The sequence below is a fragment of the Setaria viridis genome, chromosome 7 (assembly GCF_005286985.2).
Source record: "Setaria viridis chromosome 7, Setaria_viridis_v4.0, whole genome shotgun sequence".
NCBI lineage: Eukaryota > Viridiplantae > Streptophyta > Magnoliopsida > Poales > Poaceae > Setaria > Setaria viridis.
The window spans coordinates 15,014,941-15,036,748 of NC_048269.2; the positions used below are offsets into that span (position 1 = coordinate 15,014,941).

At 42.4% G+C, this 21,808-nt stretch overlaps 3 protein-coding genes across 6 annotated transcripts; 1 reads left to right on the forward strand and 2 right to left on the reverse strand.

Moving 5' to 3' along the window:
• Nucleotides 1–2,345: 2,345 nt before the first annotated feature.
• On the reverse strand, nucleotides 2,346–7,610 carry LOC117865213 (uncharacterized). Of its 4 annotated transcripts, none has more exons than XM_034749362.2 (22): nucleotides 7,423–7,610; nucleotides 7,025–7,137; nucleotides 6,849–6,943; nucleotides 6,681–6,771; nucleotides 6,431–6,521; nucleotides 6,271–6,337; nucleotides 6,099–6,180; nucleotides 5,939–6,013; nucleotides 5,592–5,846; nucleotides 5,443–5,484; nucleotides 5,294–5,347; nucleotides 5,132–5,215; nucleotides 4,855–5,052; nucleotides 4,594–4,773; nucleotides 4,459–4,503; nucleotides 4,308–4,364; nucleotides 4,162–4,233; nucleotides 3,843–4,025; nucleotides 3,681–3,760; nucleotides 3,082–3,243; nucleotides 2,778–2,813; nucleotides 2,346–2,683 (listed from the first exon to the last, which is right to left on the reverse strand). In XM_034749362.2, the coding sequence occupies exons 1-20, from the start codon at nucleotides 7,535–7,537 to the stop codon at nucleotides 3,237–3,239; spliced, it is 1,986 nt and encodes a 661-aa protein (XP_034605253.1). In that variant the 5' UTR covers nucleotides 7,538–7,610; the 3' UTR covers nucleotides 2,346–2,683; nucleotides 2,778–2,813; nucleotides 3,082–3,236. The 4 variants fall into 4 exon arrangements, with proteins under 4 accessions (XP_034605253.1, XP_034605252.1, XP_034605254.1 ...); XM_034749361.2 differs by having other exon boundaries at nucleotides 2,778–2,997; XM_034749363.2 differs by lacking the exon at nucleotides 3,681–3,760 and having other exon boundaries at nucleotides 2,778–2,997.
• Nucleotides 7,611–9,964: 2,354 nt separating this feature from the next.
• On the forward strand, nucleotides 9,965–15,884 carry LOC117862914 (cell division cycle 5-like protein). Its single transcript, XM_034746468.2, has 4 exons — nucleotides 9,965–10,493; nucleotides 11,271–12,998; nucleotides 14,148–14,429; nucleotides 14,687–15,884. Exons 1-4 carry the CDS (start codon nucleotides 10,317–10,319, stop codon nucleotides 15,431–15,433), a joined length of 2,934 nt encoding a protein of 977 aa, XP_034602359.1. The 5' UTR covers nucleotides 9,965–10,316; the 3' UTR covers nucleotides 15,434–15,884.
• Nucleotides 15,885–16,779: 895 nt separating this feature from the next.
• Nucleotides 16,780–20,162, reverse strand: LOC117862916 (U-box domain-containing protein 9). The gene is made up of 2 exons (XM_034746469.2): nucleotides 19,820–20,162; nucleotides 16,780–18,211 (listed from the first exon to the last, which is right to left on the reverse strand). The coding sequence occupies exons 1-2, from the start codon at nucleotides 20,126–20,128 to the stop codon at nucleotides 17,126–17,128; spliced, it is 1,395 nt and encodes a 464-aa protein (XP_034602360.1). The 5' UTR covers nucleotides 20,129–20,162; the 3' UTR covers nucleotides 16,780–17,125.
• Between the last annotated feature and the right edge of the window lie 1,646 nt (nucleotides 20,163–21,808).

Consider the following 21,808-nt stretch of genomic DNA (forward strand, 5'->3'; position numbering starts at 1 on the left):
ATTCATCCCTTTCCACGGTGCCTCCGTGATATATGCTCACTACGTTCTCCATCTAGTACATCAATATAACGACGCACAATTCATTTAGTCCATAATAAATGAAACATTCTAAGTACAAGGTCTCTAGTATGAAATGAGATAGTATTAATTGACTACTAACTACTAAATACAACTAGCTAACTATGTCACCTAATATGTACCTATGCACTTAACTATACAACTACTTAACTAAATAACTAGTTTACTATGTAACTAACTAAATAACTAGTTTACTATGTAACTAACTAAATAACTAGTTTCCTGTGTAACTAACTATACATCTAACTACGTAAATAAAATTGGACATCCATCTAGTTAAATAGTGTCACGAGTATCCTCTAATCCTTCTACCATTGCAATTCATAAAAATAAACTTTCATATCTAACAATTCTACCTAACTATTCTAATTTACGTATCTAACTATTTCATCTACCAATTCTACCTACCTATCTAAATTCTACCTAACAATCTAATTCTAATTTATCTATCTAACTATTTTATCTACCAATTCTACCTTCTTTATCTACCTAGTTAACTATAACTCTTCTTAAAATTTTACCTCACTTGTGCACACCGGCGGCAAGGGGTGGGTGCGGGCACCGAGCGGGGGTCGGGCGACCTCCGGCTGTGGAGGGCGCGGGCGCCAGGCCATGGGCCACCGGCAGGGGCGGCCGTGGGCGCCCGGGCTGGGGGCGGGCGGCCTCCGGCCGGGGCGGCTCCGGGCGGGCGCAGGCAAGGGCGCGAGGCGGCTGCGGGAGCCCGGGCGGAGGGCGCCGGGCCGGTCGGCTCCGGGTGCCGCCGGCCTTCGGTGGCACGGGGCGGGCGGCCTTCGGCGTCGCGGGCCGGGCGGGCGACGGCCGGGCAAGGGGCGGCTCCAGGCGGGCGGGCGACGGACGGGGGCGAGCGCGGCCGCAGGGGCCCACGCGGGGGGCGCCGGGCGGGAAGGCTCCGGCCGCCAGGCGGCCTTCGGCCGGGCCCGGGCGCGGGGTGGCTCCAGGCGGCCGGGCGCGCGGCTTCGGGCGGCCGGCCTCCGGGCGGCGACGGCGGCGGCGGACTCCGAGGGCGGCGGCGGCGGCGGTCTCCGAGGGTGGTGGCACGATTTGAAATGATTCGGAATGGAAACGGACGCGCAAAAGGAAAGAGACCCCGGTGATGTGGTAAAAGGGTTGGCGCCACCGTCGCTGGCGCCAAGGCTCGGCGCCACATCGGAGGGGCGGTGCGGGGACCTTGGCGCCATGGAGGCTGGCGCCAAGACGTTATAGCTTGGCGCCAACCATCCTGGCGCCAAGCTAAGGGTCCATTTTTGGAATTGGTTTCACCAGGGGTCTATTTGTGAAATTTTTTCGTGAAAAGGGCGAAAATAAAAAAAAGTCGACCGCACCGCTCGCCCACCCGGCCCGACCTCGCGCGTCAACACACCCACCCCACCGCCCGACACCACCACCACCACCTAGCCCAAGCAGGCGCCGCGCGCCCTCCACGTCCTCCCGTCGCTCTCGTCGCGACACACGTCCAATTCTGGAGCAGGGATGTGATGGGTGCCCGCAGTTAAATCTTAGTGATTCTAGACGTGTGTTAGGAGCACATACGTGTGGTGCGTTGTCATATTGAAAAATTCATCAAAAAACAAGTCAGCCTGTGATAATGTCTAGAATTAGTGGATCCTAATTCCATTGCTCGAGAACATAGTTTGATGCGTTTTGTTTAAAAATAGAGGAGTTAATTTGTACCAAAAAAGGAGGAGTTAACTTTGAGTCGAAGATAACTTGAGTTTCTTCCCCCCTACCCACATCATGTCATTACCGCTAGGCTAGCCAGCCTCCGAATGCTTTTGTCTAGCTCGCAATGAGCTGTAGAAGGCTGTTTGGGAGGATTTCTCCCCGAAAAGCTTCACCAGCGAAGTAAAGAAAATGACTTCACCCAACTTCTAAATTATTTTTAGAATTGTAAATTATTTTTAGAATTATGAAACGGTTCACACTAGTACCTCGGTTTGCGCAAAACAAGTGAAGCTAGAGTTGTATATATAAGTCCTTCCAAATGAGTAAAATAGGTGAAGCCAGAGTTGGCATATATAAGCCCTCCCAAATGAGCCCTTAAATCACACAGCGGAGGGGGAAAAAAATCATACTTCGAATGGATCTCGCCACGCAAACTCCATAGGGCAATTTGTATTTACATAATTTTTTTAAGGTAAACTTCCAGTGACAGAAAATAGAGAAGCACTTCTAAACATGAATTCAGCATCGTCTCACTGAGCTTTTCTCCACTGCCTGCTATCAACTAATAAGATTTGCAACTTAAATGAACTCAAAAGTACCAGACTTGACCATTATAGAGCAAAAGGGGTATAATATTAATATCACCATACAGACTCCATATTTTTTTATATACATAATTTTTATTCATGTAAACTTCCATTAACAAAAACCACGATAGAGGGGAGGCTCCATGCAATGCACGGAGTAATATTTTACATCAAAATAACTGATGACTCTAAGAAAAACACTTCTAAACATGGCTATATCAATGACTTAAGAGAAACACTTCTAAACATGAATTCAGTCATCATCACTTGAATCATCAGAGCTTTCCTCTGATGAATCATCCTTGTCATCCTCGACGCACAAAAATACCTCACCACTGCATTATATGTATACTCGTTAGGGTGTTGGATGCACAAGGTTAATGAAAAGCAAATAAGTGTAAAGGTAAAGGTAAAATGAGTGGAACATACTCATATGCTTCGAACGTATGAAAGGCTCAAAATACTCTGAAAGAGAGAATTTTTTAATAAGCCATAAATAATCAATCAACATATGATAAGACGAAAAAATGGTCTAACTTTTAGTAACTTTAACAACAAAGAATATCAAGTAAGTTAAATAAGGAGCAAGCGCTTGTCCAAGAACCAGATCAGTAATCAACATATCGAGCACCATCTGGTTTGAACCAAGCTGCAGATAAAATAGATTGCATTAACTTATAAGCAAACAAAGATGATCACTAGTCAAAAGCAAACTTTATCCAGATAACGGTACCTTTCTATGGTCCATATCATGCGTGCCAAAGTAACGGGAGAACTTAAGTCTGAGTGTACACAGAAGCATTAACTCCATTAAAATAGACTGCATCCAATAAAAGTAAACTGCAGGCATAGACCTCCAGTCCTCTAGAAAATAGAGCATTCAACGGCTCATAGTCTGCAGGTGGAACACAGGGAGCAGATTCATATACCTTGTAAAGGTGCATCAGCAAGTTTGATCTGCTAAACGGAGACATAAAGGCAAAATGTAAAGCAATATATTTTTCAAAGCTGACAAAGTCATCCTAATTGAATTCTGGATCTGGAATCTTCAGAATATCATGCTGAAATTCATCAAAATATAGAGGATAACTCTTCAGATCAGCACTGTAGAAGTTATACTTCAGAACTCATTCAAAAAATTTCTTGAAATCTTCTGAAGCACTGTTAGCCGTCAGTGTGTCTAAAGCTTCTTTTAAGATGATGAATTGACCATTAACAACCTCCATATCAGAAAGTAGCTTAAAAATCCCCTGGCACACTTAGTCCCAGAATATAGCTACATTTAGGGTTCACTAGCATATTAAAAACATAAAACATGTCAAAGTTTATAACCTTTGCTTATGCTGTTGGCCCGCAGTTTGCCCTAGCAAATCAATTTTATTGGTAGCATTGGATTTAAACCATCTCTCAATCTGTAACAATTCAAGGTCAATCAAATGAAGTGGAAGCATGTATATAAAGGCACAACAATTCTTTCACTTTCCAATGACATACCAAGTTTTTTTCCAAGAAATAACTAACAGCTGCAGTAGCATTTATTGGTGTAGGTATGCACTCCTTAAAGATTTTGCTGTCTTCACAACTAAGTACATCATTGGTAAACAATGTTCCCTCACTGGCTTTATCTAGCGCTGCAAATAGTTCATCTGCTGTTGTTTTCTTTGTATTGATGGCATCCTATAGAAAAAACAAAGTAAATATATACACACAGATACACACATTTCGCAAAAGACAAATATATACACACAAATACACACATTTCGCAAAAGACAACATAAATATAAAAGAATACAATTTACATGAAAAAGCATACCAACAGCTTTCCAGCAACCAAAGGTTTTTGCTCCTTCTTCAATAACTTTTTAACAGTCTTCCACTTGAATGGCTGAGGGTTTGCATTTCAGTTTAGCACAGATTATTGCCTCGATAAACTTTTGTGCAGATGGGAAAAGCAATTACCTTGATGTTCACTTGATCAAGTGACAACACAGGTCCAGCCGAATCAGATGTAATAAGCTGTATAGAAAACAAATAAATCCAAAGTTAAGGGATTAATTGAAACAAAGAATTACGTAAGCTGTAAGAAACTTTTCATTACAAATGGGCTCACCTTATCGAAATATTCACCAATTTGAGTCCTTTTCTCAACAAAATCCTACAGAGAATTAGCAATGAGTTAAAAAAATAGACATAAGATAACTGTGAATGGAGCATTAAGGACGATAAGAACAGAGAACATACAAACCTTCCCATTTGGATCTTCTATATGAGTTTGCATATGTCTATTGTAATTTACTTGTGAGAAGAATCTTAACTCACAACCTGGATTGGGGCATATGTGAAATCTTGAGTCTTTATCACCATCCAAAAGAAGGTTAGCGAATTTTGTGGATTCAGCATCCATATAATTAGACCAATCATCAATCTGCATTAAATTTCAATTCAAAGTCAGATAAATAAGTTTAAGTTACATCACGGCCTTTGCTCAACAGAAGATTAAACCTACCAATCTTTTTTCAAGAAAGAAACACCAGCAAGCAATGACATTGCTGGTTTCTTTAAAAGCAAGAACACCCATCTCACAAGATAGCACCTTCTTGGGCAAATGGCGAATATCAGTTGAGAAGGCAGTTCTCTCACTGCCTTCATCAAGAAGAGCAAAAAGCTCACTCGATGATATTTTTTCCTTACCAGCAAGGGTATCCTGCGAGCAAAAATAAATAAAAGATGAAAGGGACCTAAATGTGTGCAATCGAATAAAGGGAGCTAGTTAAAAAATATACCTTCAATTTATTTGCTATGCCATAGAATATGTCTTCTGGAGCAGTCTGCTCAATAAGCTCGCAGAGTAGATCACCATGGATATCCTGAAAGTTTTTCAATTCTATACTAATTTAAAATTCTTATCCCAATACTTGTAGAGATAAATTTAGTACAATAATTACCTGAATTCTCATGTCCATAATCGAAGTAATAATGCAAGCATCCTTATTATTCAACTGAAAAGGATAGCAAACGATTTTAAGTACAGAAGTTTGTGTGTTTCTTATGGACCCAAGTAAGCTATAGAAAAAAAATGTTACAAATAGCTTACCTTATCCCAGAATTTACCAATTTCATCTTTATTGAATCCAATCTATAAAACATACAGCAGCAAACAGGTCAACTGAGTTGACAAAATTCAGACAGAAATCATACAGAAGAATATGAGAGCAGGAAGAAGCACATTAGAAGCGTACACACAATTGTAACTTTTGGATCTTTAGAATGAATTTGCTTATGGCGATTCAAGTTCACTTCAGACAAATAGACATGCTGACAACTTCGCCTATTGCATTGGTGGGCTTTGAGAGGTGAACTTGACCCTGACTGGTCAGGGCCTGGCAACATTTGCGGAGGCACTCCTCCTTCAGCAGCTTCTACAACAGCTTCAGCTTGTAGCACAGCAGCAGAAACTAGCACAAAATTGCTGGTAAAGAATTGCCCTTCACCTTGTAACTGTTGGCATTAGGGAGCAGAGGATGAGGACAGGGAGGGGTCACCTCTCAATGTAACAGACAAGCATGAAAAAAAAAACATCTACAACATACATTGAACTCTCTCCATACAATGTTTGTAGATATGTTATCCATATAGTTGTGTAGAGCATACAAATTGCCATCGTGCTGCATCGAAAAGCAAGTGAAATACTAAAAAAAGAACAGCAAAGTTTGTTGAAGTTCTCAAAAGACAATATTGAAGATTATGAACCTTAATCATTGTATGAAATGATCTATTCCAGAATAGAACAAACACTTGCTCATCCTGGGCAGATTCAATCAATTGTTGTAACCTGCAGTGTTGGAAAAAAAACCCACACGAAAATTAATTAATACTAAAAATAATATAAATATGCAAGCTAGATTGTAGTGTAAACATGTACCCGAAATCGGTTAAACCTGTGCCCTGCAAGAACTCCACTACTTCCGGCAAATTCACTACTTCTTGATCTGCGCGTTAAAAAGAAAGTACATACTTAAGTTGTAACGCACCTAATTGAATAGATTAACACATTAGTAAACATATCAATCAAAGTTTGGTACCTTCATTAATAATCTGAATAGGTGCATCAGGATCTGCTGCCCTGAAAACTTCATGAGGTCCTACTCCAATAGCATTGGCAACTACTTCATTCTAAAAAACAAAATGGCTCAGTGTAAGAGGTAGCTAGCATTAAAGCTTGCTGTACTGAATTAAAAATCTAGAGGAATTTCAAATAGAACACTATCTAAATACAGTAATTAATATTCTGAACTCGAGAAACAACAATTGCAAACAAACATAAAAGAATACCTCATGATCAACAATCCTGCCATGATGTAAACTGACTTTCAGATGTTCAAATACCTCAAGATTTACAGTATTGCTTGTGATACCATCAGATCTGCAACACATCCACCAAATGACGTCAAACCACAACCCCTATTCATAACACATCGAAAACTAACAGGCAAAACTTACTTTGTGAAATCAACAGAAACATTAATCGCCCGTGACAATGCTGTTATGCAATTATTCATTTCAATTCTGGTTATCACGTCACCACCACCAAGGCCCTGAGAAAGTGATAAGTGCACTAAAAATTAAAATTGAATCACAATCACAAAATATTTAGAACGAATGGTTGATAGACAAACCAAGTGTGAGCGGCGGTATTTTCTTTGCAAACGCGACACAAGGGATTGAAGGGGAACTTGATGCTCAGCCTCTTGGGGAACAGTGAGATCACCCCTCAAGCTCAGAGCATTATCTGCAAAATGTTTAAAACAAACGGAAGATATCAATTGGAATCGCGTTTTTATCAGAAGATGCCGCCGATTCAAAAACTCTCAACGCCAATCTACAAAAAAAAAAAAGAACACGGCGTCCGATCCGCCTCCCTCGCCTAAACGCCAATCCGAAGATTTCAAAAACTCAAATCAAATCTACAAGACCCCCAACTGCGTCCGATCCGCGTGCAGCGCCGACAAAAAGAAATCGTACTTAACGCAAATTACCGGATCCGCTGACTCCTCGCCCAGTAGAGAGTACTTACACAACGCCAGGAGAGCGGAACGCTCATGGTGATTGGCGGGGTATGCGATAATCCTTTGAATCCCACCAAAATCTATTGCCCTGGATGTGTAGATGATGCCCGCGATGTCCGCCATGAATGGGTTTCACCGCAACGCGGCTGCCGCTTTGTTCCAGACTCCGAGGGAAGGGTGAGGGTTTTGGAGATGGGCCTGATGGGCCGTGTGGGTTTGTTTTTCTTGTTTATTTTCTATTTTTTTAGAAAAACCTATCGCGCGGTGTCGCGCTCGCGCCGTACAGCCTACAGCGTGACCCCATGCGGCTCAGTAGTGTTCGGTATTTATTGGCATGCACAGCACGCGTTGAATTTTTATATTTTTTTATTTTACGATTTTGCACAAATAAAAATTCGAGGGAAAAATTTGCAGATTTTTTAAAGAATTAGATGCCTACTGCCGAATTAATTGGTTGTAGCCGGATGAAACCACCGGTTGACACGGCGATAACAAAAAAACTCGACGTCAACGGAAAACAGGGCGCCACGTCAGGACCCATGGGGCGGCAGAACCTCTTACCGTCGTTGAAATGGCGGGAGGTTGTGAGCCCCGGATGCTGTCGCTGCGTCAAACGGTGGGATCTCCTTTTGCCAGTTCAAACGACAGGAGCAGGATCTTTTCGCTAGTTCAAACAGCGGAATCTCCTACCGCCGATTCAAACGGCGGAAGTGGGATCTTTCCGCCGAATCGGCCGGTGATAACTTGCCCCACCTACAAAACTTGAAATACGGCCGGCGCCTAGCTCCCTGGTTCATTCGGGGCAAGAAGGAAGGAGAGGAGAGGAGAGGGAGGGAGGGGAGGAGGGAAGTTTGAAGTGAAGCTCTGCCGGATCTGCGCTTCGGTTCAGGTAAGTTTTGAACTCGCAGTTAGTAGATGTAGTAGTAGCTATGATTTGTATTGGTGTAGCATTAGATCAAATCTAGGTGTACATATTGGATACAGATAAATTTTAGTTAGTTGGTATAGTAGATTAAGCTTAGTTTAGTTACATATTGCAATCAAAAGTGACAAATGAAACTGCATATTTTATTTTTAAAAATATCATACAAAATTATATGAAAGATAGCTAATAAAAAAATAGAGTTATAACAGGTTCAAACGGCTATAGCCGTTTCAATTGGCTATAGCTTGACACACAAATAAACCAGGCTAAACCAGGCTGCTCCATCGCAATCCGGACTTCCAACCGCCGTTTCAACTGGCGGTAGCACCATTACCGTTGTTTCAACCGGCGGCATAGTCCATTTCTACAAATTTTTCGTTCCACTATTTATTTCTGCAAAATCGTAAAAAAATATATAAAAATAAAAAATTCTTGAACAAAAGGGTGGCCGGGCCGAAAAAAGAGCAGAAAAAATATGGCATGCGGGACCCATGTTGACAGTAGGACCCACTTATCCGAGTGGCAGCGGGATCCACCTTAACCCTGTCCTTTTCTTTTGGAAATTTTGTGACGTTCAACTATTGGCCTTAATGACAAAAATGAAGTTCGTTACGATTTGGCATTGGACTACTTTATGATGCTAGTCGGTCTTAGTGACGAACACCTCATTTTTGTCACTAAGTTGTAGCCTCGTATACAACGTCATAAAACCGAATGCCATAATGACGAATAGGTCTAATGTCATGATGTATTTGTCACAAAAGGTGATATTTGTTGTGGTGTAATCCGTTCCATTCCTCAACTACTCAAGATGGCGTGGTAAGCACTTCGAAGTTCATAGGTAAAGGTAAGGCTTGGAATAACTTATATGCATGCATCACACCAGTTGAGGAGATGTCCACCTTAGTCCTTCAACCTTTACTTGAAGATGAGCAAAGAGCTAAGTGTGAGGGTGTTGTTGACGGTTCTTATACCAATCCCAACAGTCAACTTCACTATCAAAATAGTGAAATAACAAACACCAAACTAGAAATAGGAGTTATCTCTAATCATTTCCACGAGTTCTGGTGAATCACTGTTTACAGAAGACCTTACTTGCATTCAAAGATAATGTACACAAGACATATCAAAATATACATAAAAGTGGCCCAGTTGGAAAGCACCATTGAGAAGCTCTTCATATATTTTGGAGGCCAGAATAAAATCTGACAGAATATGTTCCATAAGTAGTCTTAGAAGCATATGCTTTCTGGTAGAAGGGGCTTAAAAACTTCCTGTTCTTAGACAAGGCTTTTCGTCCAACTCTGCTAATTTGGATACTCAATTGCAGTTGTACTACTCTCCTACATCCATGACTCTCACAGCTTTGTTCTTGTAAGGGTTCTCTGTTATGGTTTTTTTGTTTGTCCACTTCAAATGAAACGACTCCTCTCGTTGGTCTTTAAAAATCTATACCTCAAATTTTTCACACTTATCCGCAACTCGTGATTCCTTATTCCTGCGACACTGCCGTTCTGTTGGGCGCGGCGGCTGGGCCATACGACGAACAAACCGCCACGAGGCCCACGACCGCCGAGCACAGCCTCTCTAAGCCCAAATCCAGAACCGATCCGAGCAGGCATCGTTTCGCTCCCTCCCGCTCCGCTCCTCCTCTCTCTCCGCCCATCTTCTCCCCTCCGCTCATCCCACCCCGCCGCCGCCGCCGCCTACGCCGCACCACCCACGCCGTCCCGCCCGCCGTAACTCTCAACCACGCGGAGCCCCTCCGACCGAAACCGCGTGCGCGCGCGACGCCTCCCCCTAATCTCCGCCACCGCCGCCGCCTCGGCGGAACCCTAGAACCCAGGCGGGGGTCGGCTCGCCTCGCCGGAGCGGCCCCGGCCGGGGGACTACCGCGGCGGAAGCCGGAGACCACCACTCTGCCCTCTACGGAGGAGAAGAACCCGGGGAGGAGGCTGAGGGAAGGAGGCGGACAAGATGAGGATCATGATAAAGGGCGGCGTGTGGAAGAACACGGAGGACGAGATCCTCAAGGCGGCCGTCATGAAGTACGGCAAGAACCAGTGGGCGCGCATCTCGTCGCTGCTCGTCCGCAAGTCCGCCAAGCAGTGCAAGGCGCGATGGTACGAGTGGCTCGACCCATCCATCAAGAAGGTACGAACCAACTTCCAGCCCCGCCACCTGCAGTAGCCCCCTCCCTGCTGCCTTGCATCTCTAGCGAACCCAACGATTTTTGCTCGTATGGGCGTTTGTAGGTTTAGCTAGCAGGCATTACTTTTAGGATGGACGAACACAGTTCATGATTGCCTGCCGATGTTACTGTAAAGAATGGTTACGTTTGATATTGCAGATGCGAGTAAGCTCACGTCACATTTTTTTTTGAAAATGCACTAACTATTGCAAATGTTAGAGGAGCTTCCAGAACTTCCAAGATGTGATGGTGTTAACTCTTGAATTATTACATTGACACAGAAAATGTCTACCCCTGTCTCCATTGATTACTTTTGAGAATAATTTCTAGTTCTAGACCACATTATAACTCAACTGTCATAGTAGGCACAAGCGCATTTTTTGTTGGATATGCACCTAAGCACCTAACTTCAACTGAACTACTATTGGGTATGTATCATTTTGGAATCATGAACTTCATTGCAAATGCATATATGGGAACTTCTATTGGAAACTAGTGAATTTTTCTTATCTAATTCTTGCTGTATTCAATATCTTCTGGTTAAAACTGAAAAACACAGAGCCTAAAATCACTTTAGTGCACAAGGTTTACTGCTACAATCAATGAATACAGCTATTTTAGCTATCCCCAATCATGCCATGCTATTTATTTCTTTTGTTTGCTTACTTGCTTTGCCATGCCACAATGACAATGATTCTTCCATTTTCGTCAACTTTAACTACGTCTTTTGTTGACTACAGACTGAATGGACAAGAGAAGAGGATGAGAAGCTGCTCCATCTTGCTAAACTCATGCCTACACAATGGAGGACAATTGCACCTATTGTTGGCCGGACACCATCTCAGTGCCTTGAGCGTTATGAGAAACTGCTTGATGCTGCCTGTGCAAAAGATGAGAATTATGAACCTAACGATGACCCAAGGAAATTGCGACCTGGTGAGATTGATCCAAATCCCGAGTCAAAACCTGCTCGTCCTGATCCTGTCGATATGGATGAAGATGAAAAGGAGATGCTTTCCGAGGCAAGGGCTAGATTAGCTAACACCAGGGGCAAAAAGGCTAAACGAAAAGCAAGAGAGAAGCAACTTGAAGAGGCTAGGCGGCTTGCTTCACTGCAAAAAAGGAGAGAGCTGAAGGCTGCTGGCATTGATACACGGCAGAGGAAGAGAAAGAGGAAGGGTATTGACTATAATGCTGAGATCGCGTTTGAAAAGAGACCACCTCCAGGCTTTTATGATACGGTTGGTGAGGACAAGCCACCTGAGCACGTGCAATTTCCAACTACTATTGAGGAGCTTGAAGGGAAGCGGAGAGTGGATATAGAGGCACAATTGAGAAAGCAAGACATTGCCAGGAACAAGATTCTGCAGCGGCAAGATGCCCCAGCTGCAATAATGCAAGCCAATAAACTCAATGACCCTGAAGCTGTCACAAAGAGGTCCAAACTAATGCTTCCACCACCACAAATTTCTGATCATGAGTTAGAGGAGATAGCAAAGATGGGTAGTGCTGGTGATCCTGCTCTAGCTGAGGAGCTTGGCGAAGGAAGTACTGCCACGAGAGCCTTGCTATCCAGCTATTCCCAGACTCCAAGGCTTGGTATGACTCCATTGCGAACTCCACAGAGAACTCCAGCTGGTAAGGGTGATGCTATTATGATGGAGGCAGAAAATCTTGCACGTCTAAGGGAGTCACAAACACCTCTTTTAGGAGGGGATAACCCAGATCTTCATCCATCAGATTTTTCTGGTGTTACACCACGTAAGAAGGAGATACAGACTCCAAACCCCATGGCGACACCCTTGGCATTGGCAAGCCCCGGTCCTGGTGCCACCCCACGGATTGGCATGACACCCTCCAGAGATGGGAATTCCTTTGGTTTAACTCCAAAAGCTACGCCCTTTCGAGACGAGCTTCGCATAAATGAAGAGGTGGAACTGCAGGACAGTGCTAAGCTTGAGCTTCGTAGACAAGCTGAACTGAGAAAGAGCCTGCGATCTGGTTTTGCTTCTATTCCACAGCCTAAGAATGAGTACCAGATAGTTATGCCACCTATCACTGAGGATGAAAAGGAAGAGGCTGAAGAGAGAATTGAAGAGGACATGTCAGACAGGTTAGCACGAGAGAGGGCCGAGGAACAAGCAAGGCAGGAGGCGTTGCTCAGAAAGAGATCCAAAGTGTTGCAGAGAAGTTTGCCTAGGCCACCTGCTGCTTCAGTAGAGGTTCTCCGGCAGTCTCTGATTAAAGGTGGTGAAAGCAGAAGCAGAAGTACCTTTGTGCCTCCAACATCACTTGAACAGGCTGATGATCTGATACATGAGGAACTTCTTAGGCTCCTTGAGCATGATAATACTAAATACCCCCTTGATGATAAAACTCAGAAAGAGAAAAAGAAAGGGAACAAGCGGCAGGCAAATGCGGCGGCGGTTCCTGAAATTGAGGATTTTGACGAGTACGAATTAAAAGAGGTACATTTACTTTTCTTACATTGTAATGTAATGTGACAATGATCTTATTGCTATTTTCCCTTACTGTACCTTGTTATTGACAGTAGACCTGATGTATTAAATTTGTTCGCTGTCCCTTGCTGATTATCTTGATGAGACAGGATATAATGGAGTAGCAGATATGAATCATGTTTACAATTTTAGTCCTGATTGTCTAGGTTCTCTATATTTATAGTACTGATTAATGGATATTTTTCTGGAGACTGGGTGGCGGGAAAATGACATGAATTTTTGTGCTGGTAGTTGTGTTAGTGTGTGTGTAGTAGGAATGTTATATTATGGGCATGTGGCTTCAGGATTCAAAGAAGAATGTGGTTTTAAATAATTAATATTTCGATCTTTATCAGAGTGTTGGGTACAACGAACATAGAGGTGATGAATAAAAGGGAATGATTGAATACTATAATATTCTGTTTATTTTTACCTTGGCATGGCTTGGTCTGGGCTAATATTAAAGGATGATCTTTAGTCTCGGGATAATTTTTTGAGCCATAGGGATAGTTGGAACAAAATGAGTCACCCCGTGAAAGTTCTTAATGTCTTCATTGGACTTCTATTAGTATTTTATCAATATGCAAATTGTATAGCAGGCATGTAGGTGTAGTGTCACACGAAAAAGCTAGATTTCCTTTGATTCCTGTAGACGATCCAATACTGTTTGTGGACATAGAGAAGATGGAAATGTTGCCAACGATCTAAGGCCATCTGGCATGCGTGCTCTTCACGCACAATGTTTGTGGAGAAAATTCTTTTACCTTTCATCCTTTCACTTAAAGGCCAAAGTTTCCTTGAGAAATTATATCTCCTGGTGGAAGAGGCACTTAATAGCTGGAAATTAATTATGTGAATTAGAGAGGTTTTCCAGAGTGGCATTATGCAGTTCGGATCTAAAACTTTTATCATCTGGAAGAGAATAAAGATGTTTTGGTTGGTATTACTATGTTATGTACTTTACCTTCACATGCCACAGATAACACTTAATTGCTTAAATTGATTACATCTAGTTTGTTTATATTTTTGTTTCTTTTAATGATTACTATCCTGTGAATAGTGTTGTATCATGCAATGACGAGAAAGGTATTCATATGGCTATATTTCTTTTGTTTGCAGGCTAGTTCGTTGGTTGAAGAGGAGATTCAATATCTTCGTGTGGCCATGGGGCATGAAAGTGAATCGTTTGATGATTTTGTGAAAGCTCATGATGCATGCCAAGAGGACCTTATGTATTTTCCTGCAAACAACAGCTATGGTCTTGCCAGTGTTGCTGGAAATGCTGATAAGATATCCGCTTTGCAAAATGAGTTTGAAATTGTGAAGAAGAGAATGGATGATGAAGCTAAGAAGGCTTCTCGTCTTGAGCAGAAGATCAAACTTCTGACACAAGGGTACCAGGTAAGCTGAGGTCATGCATCATTTGCATTGGAGTGTGTCCATACTTACTGCAAACCTTCTTTTAGGCAGTGTGTCATATGCCAATGCTAAGTTATGTGCTGTACTTCTGGCATATCAGTTTACATACTCCCAAAATATGGGCGTTCCGCTTTTCACCTGATACTGGGTTTGTTTTACAACTTTTATTGATATAAAATTGTGCACATATGTAATGTCCTCTCAATGCTGATACTTGGATTCCCTGTTTGAATCTTTAGGTACGGGCTGGGAAACTGTGGTCGCAGGTCCAAGATACATTCAAACAGATGGATACTGCTGCAACAGAACTTGAATGCTTCCAAGAGCTCCAGAAACAGGAACAGTTGGCAGCTTCCTACCGTGTTAGAAATTTGACTGAAGAAGTGGATAAACAGAAAGCATTAGAACGGACACTCCAAAGCCGTTATGGTGATTTGGTGTCTATTTACCATAGAATGCAAGAACAGCTTGAGGAGCACAAGATTCAACTTAGGAAACAGGAGGCAATAGAAGCAGAAAATCGTGCTCGAGAGGAGGCTGCAGCACAGAATCGTGCTGACGAGGAAGAAAATGAAAGGAGACGTAATGTTGAAGAGGGGAAAGAACAGACGAACAGTGTTCCTGATGAGGTACCTGCAGGAAGCAAGCAAATCAATGAGGATCAGATGGACGTGGACTCGAGTAATGTAGATGGGGAATTCGTTGGTCCTATTCCCCCAGCACCGGATACTCAAGGGGATAGCACTGAGGCTTCTGTTCAAGAGAACTCTTCTAATGCTCAGAGTGGTGATGATGTCACCACGAATGGTGAAGCATGTGATATGGTCGATGCATCCAAGCTAGAAAGTCAGGATAATTCCAATGGCAGTTTGCCTGTGGATGCTGTCAATCAGGAAGATAACAAGAGTAACCTTCCATTGGTTGGTGCCAGTGAAGGAAATACTGCTTTATCCTCTGATGGTGATGATGCTGTCACAAATGAGTAGAATGACATGGTTCCTGAGTAAATATCGTTTGTTGTGATCTGAAGCTGAAGTCAGCGTCAGCACTGGACAAGGTAATGAAGACAATATATATCAATGGAAATGAAGAGCATCAAAGGAAATCGTGCGATCGGTGATGCATTGCTAAAAATACTTGAGATAGCACCAAGTTGGCAGGCTCCTGTGTGGAGCAATTGAATGCTCATAGGTGTTGAACTACTGAGTTTTTTCCCTGCATTTTATGCCCATTGTTGCTGGGGGACTTTACAGATGTCAGGTCCTGCAATATGTTGATTCTGTCATTTTTCTTTGGATGCTTACTAGATAGTAAACCCTCATCATTGAGCCCTGTGTTGAACATATTACTTTTTATGCTGGTTGGCACTGGTCGGGTATGGAAAAATTGCTTGTTACTGTGGAACCCATCCAATACGGTGGTAGGGGTTTAACCTTAGTTTATTTGGTTTCGGACCATTTTTGGATGAAGCTTTTGCTCGCATGTTCCATTGAAAAATTCCCATTTGTGTTCACTATCTGGCTATCCTATCGAATTTGTCTTAGGCCAACTTGGCTGCTACTTGTGGATTTATATAGCAGAAGAGGAAACTATGTTAGAGTTTGTTCCCATCTCATCTGACAGCACCTTTCTATGCCATTTGTAATTAGAGGCAAAGTGGCTGTCATGTGATACATCTCATTAGGCTTGATTTACTGCTGCTTTATTTCTTTAGTGTGAGCGCATTACCGCATGATCTGGCAAATTTGCTGCCGCTTTAATCTTCAAAAGTAGACAATCACATCATTTTTTCGGCCTCGTAATCCTTGCTAAACGTGCATGCCGTGCGACAAAATGAGTGTCTTTCTCTTTTGTTCTTTAATCTTTATTTACCGTTTGGAGGACATGGGCCCGCATGCCATGATGCTGTATCCCAATTCACAATGCGTAATTTTGCAACACAACATGGTTGACGTGCTTGGTCAAAAAAGTAAAAGAGAAAGATTGGAGTCCCTTTTGGGTCGCAGAAATTACGCACAAATCAGTAGAGACCCCATGAGTGGTGAAAAATGAATCCCGCAATCTAAGGGGCTAGATGTGTCCTTGACACCTTCATAGTTCCAAGCGTTGACAATTGTAGTTGATGGTGCAGCTTTTCTGAGTCTTGAGCGCGTCCAAACGAGCATGCTGGTGTCGGTCAAATTGTCCGAAAGCTACCTGACGCATGTTCCGAGACAAGTTTGTCGCCGAAAGAATCTTGGTGCTGTCGCATCCTCCTGCACCTCCTTTAATTATAAAGTTCAAATCAAGATTCGATGGAAGCCAAATCGAGAAGAACGATAGGGGATGGATCTGAACAATGGAAGCACGCGGAGTCCATATTTTTCTCACCAATGGCCAATACATCTTCAAAGTATCAGATTTGAAATACAAATAAAAGATACAAATATCTAACTAGTATATATAAAAAGAGCAACTACAATTTAAGCAAAAATTTGAGCATATGCTACGGCTTTAATGTTCAAAATGACCAAGAGCCGACAGTTTCAACAACAGAAAACCTTTACAACTAGCTCTGCATCCTCAGCATGCCTGTACACGGAAAAGGGAAAATAGCTACTATACTTATGTATTATGATATCTATACGCCAAATGAAGACCGTCTTTGTTCCTTCAACGGCACTTTTGTTGTCGGGTTCCTAGCAGGACAAATGCCTGTTGTGCATGTTCCTCTTCATCTTCTCAAGGATCCCTACAGCTTTCCTCCTCGCCCTTGAGGTTCCACCCTGCGCGAGCAAAGCTAGCGAGCCGTTTATCTTCTCATCCACCTCGACCTCCTTCAGCTTCATCCGGTTGAACATGCAGATCGCAAAGAGAACCACCACCGCGTTCTCCTTGCTGCGGCTGCACTCACTCTCCCTTATTGCACGGAGCATGCAAGCGGTGCCATCAAACTCGGTGATCATCTCCACCACCTCGTGGTTGCTCGATAGCAAAGCCAGTATAGCCAGGGACCCATCGACAAGTAACTGATCATCGATGGCTCTCATTGCCACATCCACGATCCCATTTTTTGTAGCTCTTGACTTGTTCTCATGGAGCAGACACAGGTTGAAAATTGCTGATGCTGCATCTTTCTTTGCTATGATGTTGCCATTGTCGAGAAGATCAACCAGAGGCCCAATTGCCCCTAGCTCCCCGATTTTCTCCTTGTTGGAGTCGAGTGCTGACAGAGTGAAGATGGCAGCTGCAGAGTTGCCACGGCTCCCCATGTCTCCTGATTTTAATGCCCATATCAGAAACGGGATTGCTTCTGGGTCATCTCCAATAACCTTCTTGTTACTATCATGAAGTGAAAAATTGAGAATTATGGTCACCATGTCCTCCAGAACTTGTGGATCGTTTTGCAATCCTGGAGTGGATCGAGCAAAGATCATTCGTGAGATGGAATCCGGCCTCTCTCCTAACACAGCTCTGAAATCGCTGTTCTGCTTTGTAGCCAGTCGAAGATACTTGATTGCTTGCCTCATTTCACTACTTTTTGGTGAGGAAGTGATTTTTTTGAATATCTCATCAAATGTTTTCTGGTCACTGTTGGTAGCATTGCTTTCCTCTTGGTTCTCAGCTGGTGGCAGATTAAATCTGTTCTCTGTGCACCACTGTAATATCATGCTTCGAACAAGGTGATTAGGAATGAGAGTTGTGTCCAGAAGAGCTTGCTGAGTCTGCGGGCACAATTGGTTTCCTGCACTAAACCACTCCTCAATGCATCGACGATCATAGGTCTGCATGGAAAGAAACATAATATTATCAACACCTAGGCTAATAATAATCCAGCTTTGCTAATTTTCAATTGCTTGGAAATTTCATCATCTAAAACTACAACCACATAGCAATTGATACTACGTGAGTAGTTGGATGTTGATACAATGATTCAGCTGAAAAGTCGCAAAGTTTCAATAACTTGAAAGTTATACACTATATAGCAAATAGTACAAGCATGAAATCCAACATGTTGAATTGTCAGATGAATGTGATGTGAACAATAGAAGGCTATCATGCAAAACACAAAGCAAAAACCTGAATTACATCCAAGCATCACATAGTATAACATCAACCTGTGGATGTATGGCATTTTGTTACAAATTTTGAATATAGAGTTAACCGCACATCCAAGCATTATGAAGAGTTTCAAGATAGAAACCCCTCGTCTGGTCAAACATTTTCAAACCTCGAACATCTATTATTACAAATACATTATACGGGAAGATATATAGACACACATGACTTCAAATTAAGTACTTTTCTAGCAACAAATTCATAAAAATATACTGACAAAACTGTGGTACTATAAATAGTCAGTACATCCAAAGTTAAAGAAGTATGGTCTTCGTGGGCTAGTAGCAATTGTGAGAAGCATGTCTATTTATGTAAATTTAAGATTTTTAAAAATTGTGATCTTTACTTGCTTTTGAAGTACAGAAACTATACTACACAGTTAACGGAGAAATTAGTAAGTACCAAACAAGTAACACAAGGAAACAAAGATTGTGTACAGCAACCATTCAATTCGCAAGCTTCATGACGAAGAAACCCAAATAATTCCAGCATTTGCTCATCACAGATTTACAAGTATTGAATGAAATTAACATGAAGTACAACTTATACACGAGAGGAAACTAATTTGAAATTGGACTTTAAATCGCAGAAATGGAAATCACCCCAAATCCAAGCAGATCTGCACTCTCAGCATCTATGAAATACTAGCTAATACTACCCATTTTGCTATAGGGACGAAGATGCATATTTGTAAATATACAAGTAACCAATACCAAAATGTACCAGATATGACATTTGCAGTTGCTAAATTTAGATATTCCCGACAGATAACTGTTTACCCAAACCAAAGCAGAGCCACAGCTGATCATGCATTAAGTCTTAGCCTTAAACTGTCAATTTATTGTAACCTCAGAGATTAGCAGACAGTACACGAACGTACTATTGGAAACCCTGATGGCGAAACGTACTTATCTTTGTATTGATAAGAGCAGTAATGTTCATGTTTCATGTACTCCCACGCGGGAAAAGTACATCATGAATTCGGCACAGGGCAAACCACACGAAAATCCCCAGAAACGGAAACTGCCGACACTTTGCTCCAATTTTGATGGATTCGTATGAACCAAAAATACCATACAATTCTGCCCAAGAATCGATTACAATGACCGGATCAGTAGCAAAAATCGACTACAGCAGCAGCCAGCAGCCAAGAAACGAAAGAAGCAACCAAGAAAACAATGGCGGACAGTAGTTCGTGTTCCACAGCAATGGCGCAGCAGAATTAACCAAGAACACAATCCAAAGCCAGTAAAGAAGCGCTGGCGGTTCCTCACCTGCCCAGACGAGACGATGACAGGGTCGCTCATGATCCTGGACGAGATCGGGCACAGGAACTGCGTCGGCACCTGTACGGCGTCCTTCTCCTCCTCCCCCTCCGCAGCGGGCCGCCTCCCCTCCCCGCCGCCGCCGCCGCCCTTCCTCCCGCCGGTCCCGAGCTCCGCCTCCCTCAGCGCCTCGAGCGCCGCGGCGGCCTCGTCGTACACGTCCGCGGCGGCCCCACCCGCAGCGACGGCCGCCAGGGAACGCCGCAGCCGCCTCCGTAGCGCCGCCGCGTCCTCCTCCGCGGGCGCCGGCTTCGCCATTGTCTGCGCCGCGCTGCGAGGGGAGAACCCACTGGCTTTTATTTTTTTTCTATTATTAAATTAATTAATGCTCAGCGGTTTGGGTGGGGTTTGCAGCCACCACGGCGCGCCACGTAAGCCTTGCTGTAAATTCCGGTGGCGTACAGCGTTGTACTCTACAGGGCCATGGCAGTAAATAAATTGAGTAGGAAAAGATTTTACTGCTGATAGAACTTTTACATTTTGTTACCCATGGATATGCTAGTGTTTTTTTTTCTCTCTTGATGTGATCTGAAGCCTTTGGATGAAATTTACAATTCAGATAGGGAGCAGATCTTGAGAGGTTGCAGGTTGGGAGCCTTGGTAGGTGTGAAGGTGTGAAGCATGTGCCTGTGTGGATGCTGGAAAGAATTTCAAAACCATGTTTGGGTTCAGTACAAGTGTATTAATATAGTATCTGATTAATTGACAATATCTTTATTGGTGGAGATATGATTGTTTCGTTTTGATCTGCTTGGCCATAATTATAAATGCAAGAAATAATATATAAGAGGAGGATAGAGTAAGAAAATATTTGTCGGTGAGGATGACAAAATGTCGGGGATAGTAGAGTGAAGAATAAATATTTGAAGATAGATCTGGTCATAGATAGTAACATTTTGGATTAATTTGTTGGAGTAAGCATTTCTAAACATCGACCATGAAGGCCTAGTTGCACAATTGAGATTAGCCATTTGAAAAACGTACGAGTATATTTTTCTCCAAATATAGTTCCACAATACTGTAATTTTTGTTTGTTGCGCTTTATCAATATTTACAGTATGAATTATTGGTTAAAGTAATTATAATGAAGTGATGGATTTGTATTTTGTAATACGTACCGGTGCTAGAAGTTCGGTGATTACGATTGATTTTTAATTAAAAATTGGACGTAATTTTTTTTGAAAAGTAAAATTGGACGTACTTCAAGAGTTGGATTCAAACCCGAACGATCCATTGTCCTTCAACCTCAATCCGCAACAGCTTGCCTCTCTCTCTCTCTCCTCAAGCAGACCAAGGCCGCCAAGTCCCTCCACACTGCTTAATTAATTGGGCTCCGTCATCTCTCGAAGCTCTCCCACTAGGTTATTTTATCGGCACAATGAGACTACATCAAAAGCAATTTAAACTAATAAAAAACTACATATCAACAAATATCCGTTTAAAATACCTTAAAAAGGAGTATACCCAAAAAAATATAAATGAAACAAAAGCATAAAGAGAATAATGTGCGAAACAATAAAGTACTCATTTTAAAACTATTGCAAACTTTCACTTGTTAAAAGAAGTAAAAAAAATAAGGCAAAGAGGTACTATTTGGCCATGAAAGCAATAACCCATTCAATAAACAAACGTACTACATGAAATGAAATGAATGGAATAAATACAACATATCTTTCGGTCCATTTTCTAGGCTGCAGCTCATCTGGGTGTAGGTTCATCATAATATTTTCCATCTCTTAGCTCTTTCTAGGCTTCAGAACACCTTGAGAGACTGTCATGTTTAGGCGTGATTGGGAAGGAGATTAAAGTCGAGCAAACGTATAGAAGTTTACATGAATTGGAGTGCAGAAAGTGGTCACAGTAGGCTAAAGGTTAGACACTTTCTACTGGGGCTTCTTTGTGCCGGAAAGTAGATAAGAAACTCATCTTTAAAGTCCA